At 39.2% G+C, this 13294-nt stretch overlaps 1 protein-coding gene across 10 annotated transcripts in view; it reads left to right on the plus strand.

The window, feature by feature from the left end:
- herc2 (HECT and RLD domain containing E3 ubiquitin protein ligase 2) overlaps positions 1 to 6918 on the plus strand; it is a 78227-nt gene extending 71309 nt beyond the window's left edge. For all 10 annotated transcript variants that reach the window (XM_069179112.1, XM_069179119.1, XM_069179118.1 and 7 more), the window contains 6 exons: positions 222 to 416; positions 570 to 682; positions 2185 to 2375; positions 3197 to 3302; positions 4489 to 4701; positions 5097 to 6918. In XM_069179112.1, coding sequence (XP_069035213.1) covers positions 222 to 416; positions 570 to 682; positions 2185 to 2375; positions 3197 to 3302; positions 4489 to 4701; positions 5097 to 5369 — 1091 coding nt within the window. In that variant the 3' untranslated portion in view covers positions 5370 to 6918. The remainder of the gene's footprint in view (positions 1 to 221; positions 417 to 569; positions 683 to 2184; positions 2376 to 3196; positions 3303 to 4488; positions 4702 to 5096) is intronic.
- Positions 6919 to 13294: the final 6376 nt, after the last annotated feature.

The raw sequence follows: 13294 nt of genomic DNA on the forward strand, positions 1-13294 counted from the left end.
ATTAACCCAAAATAAGGAATTACTTGCAGTGGGTTTTTTTCATATTCTTTTTCTTGAGCCAAGACGTTTATCTCATTGAAGTCCATCCTCTGATCTCCGAGCCATTCAAGTACAACATTTGCGAAACAAATCTCCAAGGAGCTGCCTGTAACCTTGAAAGACTGTTTTAAATAGCGTTGTTCCATTACGCCACTCTTGTGTGTGTGGGGGGGTGCTTGCAGGGGAGTCTGTTGATGACTGTGGAGGAGGGTACAGCGAGTCCATAGCGGAGATGTGTGAGGAGCTGCAGAACGGCCTGACTCCGCTGCTCATCGTCACCCCCAACGGAAGAGACGAGTCGGGAGCCAATCGGGACTGCTTCCTCCTTAACCCAGCCGCCAAGTCGCCACTGCACATGAACATGTTCCGCTTTTTAGGCAAGTTAGACCAGCATCAGGGGCTGAAGGGGGCGGGGGTGTGGGGGCAGCATGTGCCCTCTGTGATCCGTGTGTGTGTATATATATATGTTATTGATTTCTGTAGTTTAGAGTGATAGATCTGTATCTGTTGTGACCATTTTCTTCTGTCAGGTGTGCTCCTGGGCATCGCAATCCGCACTGGAAGCCCACTGAGCCTCAACCTGGCTGAGCCTGTTTGGAAGCAGCTGGCTGGCATGAACCTGACAATTGCTGACCTCAGTGAGGTAGCTTTTGTTTTTTTTGTTTATTTTGGCTTGTATGGGAGTATGGGAGAGAGTAACTATGTGGTCTGTAGTAAAGTTATTCCTTTGTAAGATATTTGCCTGTTTCAATGGTCCAATTTAGAATGGCAGTGCCCGACTAATATACCCTAATAAAGGTGAAGCAACTGTTGGTAGCTGCTGATTTAGGCTTCATGTACTGTATGTTGAGTGCAAGTACAGGTCTATTAGAGGTGTCTCTTTCCCTTGTGCAACAATGAGAGCTGCTCAATATTCACAGTCCCCACCTAGGTGGTCCACTGCTATTAAAACATGCCATAGCCTTGAAAAGGTGCTCCTTTCAAGATAGTGAAACAGCAGATGCTTGTGAAGTTCAATCTGACAATGAGACTTGCCAGACTCACACCCCTCCAGGTGACAGCACATTGAAACAGTCTAATTGCAAGGCCCCTAACGATTATTCTCAAACCATTTGTCTTAAAGTTATCAGCTGTTGGATGTTTTCTTGTATTTTATGCAGAATTTGTTTTTGTTTTTTTTTTCCATTTCATGTTCATTCGTCATCTGAGCAAAAGTCACTATTAAAAAGATTTTCCAAAGGCAGTGGTTCGGAAATAGATTGATATTTATCTATGCTGGTAAACATTGTGCACTGAAGTGTGTTACCCAGATAAAGTTCCCAACCGCATTTCTTGTCATTTGGTTTTGTGAACTGAATCAGTTAATTGGCATGGAAAATGATTTTAGCAGAAATAGAATAATGTAGAGCTCATAACCTGAGCAAACAGAGTAACAGGAAAGTAATTTCTGGAATTGAATTATCTTTTGCTATTAAATATGAAATGGAAAATAAACAAATGACTTCTGATTTTAGCTTAAAGTGGTTCTGATTTTAAAGTATTAATAATAGGAGTTTCAGCTTTGTCATTCAAGATAAAGTAATGTGTGTCTTTAATTTTGTTGCCTGAGTTTGTGTTTTTGTATATTGTATAATGGCCATTTTTAAGTGCTTTGTAAATTGTGAACATCCATCACTAACTCTTGATAAACCCTTTATGAAGTACTGTACTGTGCATGTCTATACAATGTCTTGTTTATCGGAAATGCGTACAAATTATTTTTTGAACTGCCCTATTTTAAAGCCCAACACTAAAAAGAATCTTTGCTTTTTCCTGTGTGTGATGGTTTTTCCCTTGAGCTCATGATTTAATCATGAGCTTCCTAACGTGTTCAGCTAAAGTATTTGATCATAAACCATCTCAGTTAATGACTTTGCTTGTTACAGAGCCGGCTGTTGTTGAACAGTTTTGCCTTGAGGTATTTGAAAGGTTAACTGAAAGATACTTGCGCATGTGGCTTTTGAATGGTAACTTTTCAGCTCCTTAACCCTGATGATGCGTATTGTTAGCTGCCTTACGGAGCTGGTTGTAATTGGATAGGATAGTAGGTTGATTGCCATTGGCTAATTTAATATGTAATGCGTCTGTGAATTTTTCCTCCAACAGGTTGATAAAGACTTTATCCCGGGGCTCATGTACATCCGTGATAATGAGGCTACAGCCGAGGAATTTGAAGCCATGACCCTTCCTTTCACTGTGCCAAATGCTAGTGGCCAAGACATTCAGTTGAGCTCCAAATATTCGCATATAACACTGGAGAACCGTGCAGAGTATGTGAGATTAGCAATAAATTACAGGTGAGTTCTAGAACTAGCGCTACACTTATTTGACAAAACCTTTTTTGGTTTTCTCATAAGTACTTATTTTTAGCCAATTTAAGATTCTGAAGTCTTTTCTCTAAACACAGTACTTAATAATGCTAACACTGATTTCATATACTCTTCAGTGTAGACGATTATTAGATGAGTATTAAAATGAATAATGATAACTTTTCCCATTCAAATGCATAATTATTTGAGGTTTTGTGTTCGCATTATGAGATATTGAACTAGAATTTTGAAATACAAGATTATTCTTAGTGCAGCAGTTTCAGAACTGCTGTGTTATATGATATGGTATGTAGGTAAATAATTTTAAGAAAATTGAATTTCTAGAAACATTCTCTGTTCTGTGCAGACATCCAGGACGCAGTGATTCCACTACAATGCCACTTCACACATCCTGGTTACTCTCTTCACTTTAGGATTAGGATGTTTAGGAGGCAGTTTGTGCTGCAGAAGACTTCTGTGTTTAGCAGCCCCCTTTTTTTTAATTTGCAATAAAATAGTGTGTAATGCATAGCATCACAATCACAGCTATCTCAATGCAGTAGGTTCACGGATAAGGGGAAGCATCACCTTGTAAAATAAGAAATGCACTATTGAGTAAAGAGTAAAATTGACATCTTGCTGTCCACCTTCTATTGCAAAAAAAAAAAAAATAGCCAGAATCTTAGCTGCCAATCAAAAGCTTGAATTCATAGAGACCTGCTTGTGTAGTAGGCGTCGGGCAGTGCCGGTGCTGGTGACTCATTGCCGGAATCCCTCACTCTTGTCCTGTGCTGCTGTGTTCCCCTCAGGCTCCATGAGTTTGATGAGCAGGTGTCCGCAGTGCGGGAGGGAATGGCTCGAGTGGTGCCTGTGCCTCTCCTTTCACTCTTCACCGGATATGAGCTGGAAACCATGGTAAATTGTCTGATCTTCTCCCAAGACCTTATGACGGCAAAGTCTAAGTCCATTTGGAAAGCTTTTTTTTTTTCGGAATCCAATTTTATATTTCTTATAGGTTTCTCTAGAATTTTTTCGGTGTGACCACCGTCCATCATGGCATTTGTTTTTGTGTGGAAAAAATAGCCATCATTATTCAGCAATAATTCTGACTGTTTTATTGTGTTGGGACTTTAGCTTTAACATTCTTGATAATGGTAAAGGATGGGACGTTTTGTTAGTTTTATCCTCATCATTGTTGTGGAGAGATGTACTTGGAATTCCTCTTGATATCTGAGGCAAGATGAAATAATGAGAGCATTTGCAGAAACATACTGGTAGGTCAGATAGCAGATCTTAATGAATCAGATTGGGAACATAGGATGGGATGATGCTGTACAGTCAGAGGCAAAATGACTAGCGGTGTGTAATAGTCTTGTACTCCGGTTGTAAAAGAAGTGAAACAAAGGAAACAGTGTTGAGGTCTGTGGAAGTCACTAGCAGCTCTCAGGGTTATTTTAAAAGAGGAGCAGTGTCTTCCCAGAGATTTATAAGAAGAGAAAACATCTATTTATGTAACTTAATATGGGAATGCTCAGTTGTGCGTCTTTTAACAAGGGCAATTATACCTCCCATTCGACTGTAAGGGCGAAGTTATGAGTAGAAGGGGACGGCTCTTGCTATTCTTCATTGTTCAATATCCATATGGACACTTAAATGTGATTCATAAAACTCTCACAAACACTCACACCGTACCACAAAGACCCATCTTCAGTATTGTAAGAGGCATTAAATCCAACTCAAACCTTGTATTCAGTACTCATGTTGTAATACCTCACAGGATATTAATAAAGAGAAGCTGAAAATGATCATAAAGCAGTTAAGCTGAGAGTTGAGCTAAACTGTTTAACTTGTTTGTTGGAGGAGGTCTTGCTCTTCCTACCTCCTGTCCTGTTTGTGTGGCCATGAAGTGAATTGTAGAGTGTACAACATGTCCAGTGTTGTCCAGGAGCATGTGAATGTCAGAGGAAGGGTAGGAAGAAGCAGCCCTAGTGCAGCTGCCAAGCACTGAAGAGTCACAGCCCAGTCAGGCGGCTCTCCCCTTCCCCACCTTAGATCGATTTCTCTGGCGTGTGTGTTTGCCAACCGCACTGGTGTTTTGTAGGTGTGCGGGAGCCCGGATATCCCTCTCCATCTCCTGAAGTCGGTCGCTACATACAAAGGCGTGGAACCCACTGCCCCTCTTATCCAGTGGTTCTGGGAGGTGATGGAGTCCTTCTCCAACACAGAGAGGTCTCTGTTCCTCAGGTTTGTGTGGGGCAGGACCAGGCTCCCCAGGACCATCGCTGACTTCCGAGGCCGTGACTTCGTTGTTCAGGTAAGGAGCGCTGCTTGAGGAAAGTCGTCTGTAGAAAGGGTTTCTTGTCGCTGACTTTAGGGCTTCGTACTGAAACTACAGAAGCCTTATGTGGACATAGCATTTCTTTTTCCCTTAACAGCTGCATAATTAGGGATGTTGAATAAAGCCAAGGGCAAAGGTTCAGTTTGTGGCTCAACGTGAACACATCGGTGGTGTGTTGATCAAAATCTGTTTTGTGTCTGATTTAAACAGATTGAAGTTCTACTCAAGATTGAAAGAATATTTTCCAAAACATATCAGCACTGTGTCCCGAACCTACACATGCAGAATGTTGTTCAGAATGAAGTCAACTGTATTTTCTTTCATGTAAGGTGTACTGGGGGAAAAAAAAACAAAGCAATTCCTATTTTCAGGTGCTGGATAAATACAATCCCCCGGATCACTTCCTGCCGGAGTCGTATACCTGCTTCTTCCTGCTGAAACTGCCCAGGTACTCCTGCAGGCAGGTCCTAGAGGAGAAGCTGAAGTACGCCATTCACTTCTGCAAGTCCATAGACACGGACGACTACGCGCGCATCGCCCTGACCGGGGAGCCGGCTGCTGACGACAGCAGTGAGGACTCAGACAATGAGGACGCAGACTCCTTTGCCTCAGACTCCACACAAGACTACTTAACAGGGCACTGAGGAGACTTTCTCCCCACTACTGAAGGAAGCGCATCAGTAACAGGGGAATGCAAAGCTGCCACACAAACTGATCCAATAGTTTGTTTTAACTATCCTTACCAATTCAGAAATCATAGTTGTATAAGAGTCCTGTAAATGACGATATTGAATTAGCTTTGAAGGCACTGTAACCTGAAGTAGGTTCTCCATTTTTTTTCCTAAAAAAAGAAAACTGCACAGTTTAGCTTTTGTGTTTACTTATGCCATGTAAATGTTTATATATTATTATTACAAGAAGTGAGACATCCCAAAAAGGGCATTAAGCCTGGCACTGTGGTAGACTTTTCCCATTAGTTTGTGATCTTCACATTAGTTTGTTGTATATTGAAGCTAATGTGCAACAAATGACTAGTATTAGAGGTGCGGTAGTCTCTCAGTAATTCATTTTAGGGATAAATTGTCAAATTTTGAAACCACCTTCTTGCCTTCTAAAAAAAAAAGTAAAAAAATGTTTTACTGAAGCCCACTGATCTTTCACTAAGTTTGGTAATTTGAAATTCATATTAAATTGTGATGATTGTAATAAACTTTGCTGGAGGATTTGTTGTAAATGCTTTTCCACTTCTGAAATTCTTTAGACAGGGGCATTGAGAAGAATTGATACACAGTCAAAACATTTGGACATTTCATTTTTCTGTAGCCTTCTCAATTCAGCTTTCTGAAATTTCTTCCAGCTTGTGTCTTCTCTTTCTGTTACAGTGATCCAAGCCTGTAGAAATTTCAGAAAGCTGAACTGAGAAGGCTACAGAAAAATGAACTGTCCAAATGTTTTGATTGTGTATCAATTCTTCTCAATGTAAACATTCTCTTTGAATCACTGGGAGTCCTCACAATTTCCCAATGAGCGTATTTTATGTGGGAGATCACTTTCTGGTGTAAATTATAAGGAAAAGGCTCAGTTCAGAGTTTTAACTCAATGTAACATCTCTGTTGGGAGGTCAAGGGAGTTTGACTTAATTCAGGAATCTGAATAGTGTAGTGTTGGTGTAAAAATCTTCTGGTTTTTACTGTTAAAATCCCCAGCATTTGATTTGAAAAAGACTTAATTTTGAACTCCTCAACCTGTCCTCAAAAGATTACATATCAGCGGGCTGTTGGTTTCTTTGTCTCTTAGTACTCCAGCTGGGCATTCCATATTCCAGTGATGTTTGAATATGGGGAAAAATCTGCTGTAAAATAACTTTCCACTTGAGACGTAGTGTGAAGGTTTCTTAGGAGAGACGAGTTCCTTGAAGTTACTGAGAGATTATTGCATGTCATTTGATGGTAATAGCAGTGTTTCTTTATAAGAACTGTTCTTGGATTATGATAGGATCAGTATTTCTCACTCCACAGACGTGAAACACCGCCCAGTGATGTATCATTTTAGAAAGCTTGTGTGTCTTTAATTACCTTCTCAAATGTATGTGTGCACTGTCGTCATTCTGGAATGTATATAATATGATTGTGTCATGTATACACAAAGAGCGGCTCATTTTCTGTGAATAAATTTAATCCAAGATTACCAAAATTTGTGTTTAGTTTTGTAACAGGATGAAGATAGCCATCTTTGTTTTGCAATGTCACGTCTTGAAGATCTTCAAGCAGTACCTTGTCGTCCGTTGTCAAGAAGAGGCTCATGTTCAAATTCCTACCTTATCATTTTAGGAAATTAGGAAAACTCAGAACCTGTTAGGAGACTTAGAGCATGAGGTGCAATGGGAAAGGAGCATTGCAAAGAAATGTTTGGATTTGTCATCTTGCGTTTCAGTTTAAACTGTAAACATCTTGATTTCTTATCTTCTGTGAGATCCTGTTGTATGTCATTTTTACCATTTCTTTTTCTGTCTTCAAACAAAAAGACAAGAGGATTTCCTTTAGAAAATTATTTTAAGTAGAAAGCATTTTTTCCTCTAGAACACTAGAATATCAGCATGTTAAAATATGCTATTATTTATTCATTCCTGAGATTTGGTTCACTGCATTGAAAAAATCACATTGGCTCAAAAGCCCATAAACAATGTAGCATAAACCTATACTGGAGGTATCTAAAAAATTGCTTATTTTTCCTTGAATCAGAGTGAAGAGTATAGCACATCTGAATCCTTATACTTACAGTACTTCTCAAGTTACTTAAGATGAACATATTTTAGGTAAATGTTTCATTTGGGTTTTCCTTAAAGTATTCACAAAATTAAAAAAAAAAACTAAGTCTCATTCACAGACTTTTCTGGTATTTCATTTTTTAACTAAAAAAATGCCCACACAGCAGAAAAGTTTTTAATACAAATTCTAGGACACAGCTGATTTAGAATGCTTACCTGGGATTTCTACAAAGTAAGCATGACATCTAATTAATTTTCAAAGCGCCATCTAATACATCAGTCGGCTGCCTTCAGGGGGTCTAACATTGCAGATGGAGTGAAAAATGAATCGCGTGTGAGTGGTGAGTGTTCAATTTTGGTAATAAATTTCACAAATGGAAGGATCGGAGGAGGGGTACTTTAGTCTGCCAGTTCGTCTGTCTTATAAGAAATACCATTTTACATAAAGTTATAATGAATTAGGGAATGTTCATATTAGATTTTCCTTGTAAGATGTTTGTACCTATTTCACCCAAATTAGCATTGCCCAGCTTATGAACCCTATTAAGGATGAAACACCTTTTGTGGCTGCTTACAAACGCCAAGCAGCGTTGTCTAATTAGATGGTTTTGCATTCCAGTATTGTGAAATGTACAGACCTAATTCACATTACCATTCCCATAATATCACCGAGAGTGCTTGCTCTTGAAAGGTCATAGTCTTTAAAGTTATTCCTTTGTAAGATATTTGCCTGTTTCAATGGTCCAATTTAGAATGGCAGTGCCCGACTAATATACCCTAATAATGGTGAAACGTCTGTTGGTAGCTGCTGACTTAGGCTTCATGTATGTTGAGTGCAAGTACAGGTCTATTAGAGGTGTCTCTTTCCCTTGTGCAACAATGAGAGCTGCTTAATATTCACATTCCCCACCTAGGTGGTCCATTGCTATTAAAACATGCCATAGCCTTGAAATGTGCTCCTTTTAAGATCTCGGTCTTAGTAAATATTCAGAAACTTACAGGTAAAGTGATTAATAGAAATGTATCTATTTAAGGCAACTTCTCTTGTTTTCTAACCACTAACTCCTAGTGAGGGCTGCCTGGAGTTGAGGCAGCTTATAAGTAGTGTAATTAGTTGACATTGCAACATGCATATACTGTAGTTACTTCTTTCCTGTTCTTATCTTCACAGATATTATCCAATAAAATGTCCTGGAAATCTGTTCTGTGCACTGCACTCTGGTATGTACAGTATAATGTTGGTATTCACAGGCCATTAAAGCCTGTACAAAATACAGCAATGAGATTCAGCCACTGAAAGCACAGTGCCTTGTTTCTTTGCCTCACAGAAGTCAAGATTTCAGATGACTGCAAAAAAAGCTGATTATCAGTATATTAAGATCTCTTTCAGTGCTTTTTAGAAGTCCTGATTTGCACACCTGTATGAAAAACAATTTACTCTAAAAGCAGTCTATGAAGTACAATGCTTTTTGGAATTTATAATCTCTACTCAAATAGCTTTCAGAACAGTCCTAGCAGTGGTACTCAGTGGTACTCAGATTTTTTTTTATGTTTCGGTCTTGAAGGCCAATTTACTGTACTTCATATGCTTTTTTATTCTCAAAGTTCAGCTTCGGTTCACATGTGTTTCTTTTCTTGTGGCTCTTAATTAGCCGATTATGCCAAAGTTCACTTGTATACTTTTTCACTTGTTCCCCCCACTTCAAAAATATATAACCATACCAGGTCTACTGTAGTTCAAAGGATTGCAGTTCCACATGATAAAACATGGTATTTTATCATGGCTTAATTTGGCTTAAAATGATAAGCATACTTCATGGACTTAGTCTGTCATTTTTAGAAACTTAACAGTCAGGTGCTGCTCTCATGTGCGTCTCTCCAGGCAGTGGAAGTGTGTGTAAACCCAGACCAGGAAAGCAGGAGGCAAAAACAGTAACAATTATACAAGGCAAATGGTTTGTAGCATCAATATCTAATCAACAAACGCTTCTAAAACTTCTTCTAAAAGAGAAATCAGTCTGAACCATGTGAATCTTGTTTGTTCAATTCTTAATGTTTCTGCCTCCTCTGAGTATCTGTACTTAATTGTTAACAAAGCCCTGTGGAGGATGGATTTAAAAGTACCTTTTCTGCAGGATTCCTGGCAGAGAGATCATGCATTACTATCAATATAATATATGCTTTTTTTTTGAGAATGTGATTGCATTGATGAGATTGATGTACAGTAGTTTTGATATGAAAATTGCTCTAAACAGTTTGTCCCAGTGAACTGGTTTTTCAAATAGGAGGTATAATAGAATTCTTTGAGAAAGGAAGAGAAATGCAGAGCTCGAAGAGGCTACTTTTAGGAAGGACATCTAGACGATGTGGGGAAAAATTAAAAAGGGACACAAAGTTTTAGGATATATAGTTCAAAGTCTAGAATTTAAATCAATTTTAAAATTGTTTAATATAAAATTGTAAACAACTTTAGTTGCCCTGTTACAGTAAAAAGAATTGCATTCTGGGATTGAAGGAAATATCCTATACTGACAGGCTGAGACTGAATCTTTTCACCCTTGAACAGAGAAGAGTTCAAGGTGACCTGATACAAGTTTTCAAAATTCTCAAAGGCATCAACAGTCAGTCCAGCACATTTCCTCAGAATGAACTGTGAATGAACGTGCAGAAACGGAATCTGTAGATTTAAAATCGAGAACAGGAGGCACTTCAAATGTTTTGCTTTGTACTTTTTCTTTGCATTCAGGTGACTGGGAGGAGAGAGAGACACTAATTCATGGGCATGCTATCATCTCTACACCTCCACCCCCATTCTTGTCACCGGTAAAATCACAGTAACACCTGAGAAGCTCCATGCAAAACTTGAGTGGGCCGCAAATCATTATTTCCAACCCAGACATTCAATTAAAGCTTTGTAGACAAAGTATGTGATGTTGATCACAGTCATTTATGGAACAGCTGTGAAGATTTTTGAGAGAAAAGATCTCCAGCAGGGAGTGATCTGTCATTTGTGCAGATGAGTTGTTGCCATTTATAGAAGGCATGTACCTGGACTATAGTCAGAAACCACAAAAAAGCAGAAATATAATACTGACACATCCTTCAATCATAACGTGATCAATTTTATCAGTGAGACATACTGTAGGTAGCTTCAGATTCTGGGTATGTCCATGAAATGTATGATAACCAGAAAAAAGGTTACCCCAGTTGACCCCCTGAAGACCACAGCCTGGGAATTTATTACAGACCGGTAAAAAGCAGATGGCACTCTGAAGTCCAACTATACCTGAGATTTTCTCGCAGGAAGCTGATGTCGCAGATGATGTACAGTATGACTTCTGCAACTAAGGAACTTAGCTGGACCATTACCTTTCTGGTGAGTGAAAAGGCACCTGACAAGGTTGGTATCCCAGCCAAAATTCTTGAAATTGGGAAAACACCTCTTATTAAACCTCGACAGACTTTCTGCTCTGGGGGAGAAAGGGAAAGGTTTTCTGAAAAAGCCTGTGGAACTTGGCTGATTGTATTTACCCTTAAGGCAGACTGTAGAAGTAATTTCTGTCTAGAAGCTAAATGTAAAGAGCACAGAGAAAAGAAAACCAATTTAGTCTCTTGTTGACACTATCGGCAGAGTAGGTTTGTTCAGAGTACTTGAGAAAATGGGCTATCTTCCCATACATCCAGGGCTGATCCACTCCTTCCATAAGAAACTGCAAGCTGTAGTCTGAGGAATATACCGCAACAATTTTGAAGTTTAAAGTGGTGTGAAAGTAAGCTGTGTACTAATCCTGATTGGCTTGATTTTCTCCATAGGTCTTAATTTTACTTTTTTGGGGATCATGCAATCAATGTACCGAAAGTTTTAGAACTTGTCTTGACTCAAAAGCTAAATCCAGAATGAGCCTCAAAGTCATCAGGAACATAATCTTTGCACTTGCAGCCTGTAAAAAAAAACAAAAAAAAAACACACATCTTCAGGAACTTGTCCCTTTTGTGCATGCAAACTCTTTGCCACAGTGAGGGGTTCATGTGGAGGTTTATCTTTGATCTTACCTTCTATCCCTTCCAGGGAATTAATCATTTGGCTATTGTGGCTAAATATATGCATTGGAGTGGCCACTGCTACCTTTGCTATACTATACAGTATACTCTAAAGAAACAAGTAATAAGTATACAGTATTCCATGCTGAAAAGTGAAGAAAGAAAACACAGCATTTTGGCTGTGGAGCCTTCTAAACCTCTTTCTTATTCCTTTGCAGACTACGCATGCTGACGCAGCTACCCATCCAACCTTCTTCAGCCTACTTCTGCTGCGACCCACTATGCCTTCTTTTAAATCTTTTTCTAGATCTCTTCATCGTTCCTTCTCCTCCTCCCTGGGCCACTTGCCCCCTTCTCTTACTAAACCAGCATTCTGTCTCTTCCCAGCGATCTGTTCCAAGACCAGGCTTTCTCTACACCTCCTATTCCTTTACAGATGTTGTCGTTATAATATAATTCCTAAAGAATTTCGCCCTTACATCCAAAGAAGGCTCCACAGCCGAAACCTGTTTTCTTTCTTCTCTATTCAGCATGGAATAAACCTTTACTTGTTCTTTTGCAGCCCATGCAAGCTTACGCAGCTACCCACCTGAGCTACTTCAGTATACAGTATATTCTTAAGTACTTTAAATGATCCTAATACTCTAAATGAGCCTAAAACAAGTCAGTTCACAATGAAACCCAAAGTGTTCATCTGTCAGGATGGTGCACTAAACATACGAGACAGCAGTGAGACTGGACTAGAACATTCAAGGAGAAGCACACCTTCCACCTCTGATATCTGTTATATTTTAGGTATCAGTAGAAAGATGGTCACCAATGTGCTCTCTGTGCAAAAAGCTTGACTACTCCTTAAGCAGAGAAGCCTGTGATGGCTAGGCCACTCCTACAGAATGAATGATGATAAGAATGGATGATGGCTGTATTCTGTAAGACTTCCTCAAGAGAGAGTGTCCAATGTTTTGTTTTTTTAAAGCCAGCTGCCCACACAAAATGATCATTGAAATTGCATTAATGCACTCTCTGTGGTCAGAAATTAAGAATTGTGCTAGTTACTGAGGTGCCTGGAGCCTGCAGTGTTAGTGAGTTTGTTTTTCATGATGCTTTGTGAAAGCAGGACATGAAGTCTTTTGGAAATTATCCAAATCAATGCGAGGTATTGGCAGCAGACTGAGACAGATGGCAGCACGCTCTCCAGCACGGAATCCAGCATCACGATAAGAACATTTGCAACTGCAACAGAAACCAAACCACGTGGAACAACAGGATAGACGTGTTCCATCGACATCTGTTGTAGCATAAAACTGCGAAACTGTGTGCCAATTCAGAATTAGTTTTTGCAGCCGCCAAACCAAATACAATACATTCTACTGAACAGTATACTCAAATGATGCTGAAAGACATCTTTCTGAGAAGAAATTGATGCTAATGATAGTGTTTAGCACAATTTGGTCTACAGAAAATGGCAAAGACATTTTAAACATCATTGAAGTTTAATTTTAGGTCTTTAGGTGTAGTGTTCACAGGAGTGGAGTTAGTTGGGGACCACATTTTTTTCCTTTGTATGGTGTTGCAAGTGCTCTGTGATTTTTTTTAATCTATATAGTTTAATTGCTGAGCAGATTAATTACGATTTGACCAGATGGTGCAATCATCCCTTATTTTCAAAGTTTCCTTATTTGTGCATATCATAAGAAGCTACATTCTAGGCATTGTAAACTGTCATGTCCTGTTTTATCCATTCAGAATTTAAAATCCTAT

This window comes from Lepisosteus oculatus, chromosome 15 (genome assembly GCF_040954835.1).
Source record: "Lepisosteus oculatus isolate fLepOcu1 chromosome 15, fLepOcu1.hap2, whole genome shotgun sequence".
NCBI classification, from domain to species: domain Eukaryota; kingdom Metazoa; phylum Chordata; class Actinopteri; order Semionotiformes; family Lepisosteidae; genus Lepisosteus; species Lepisosteus oculatus.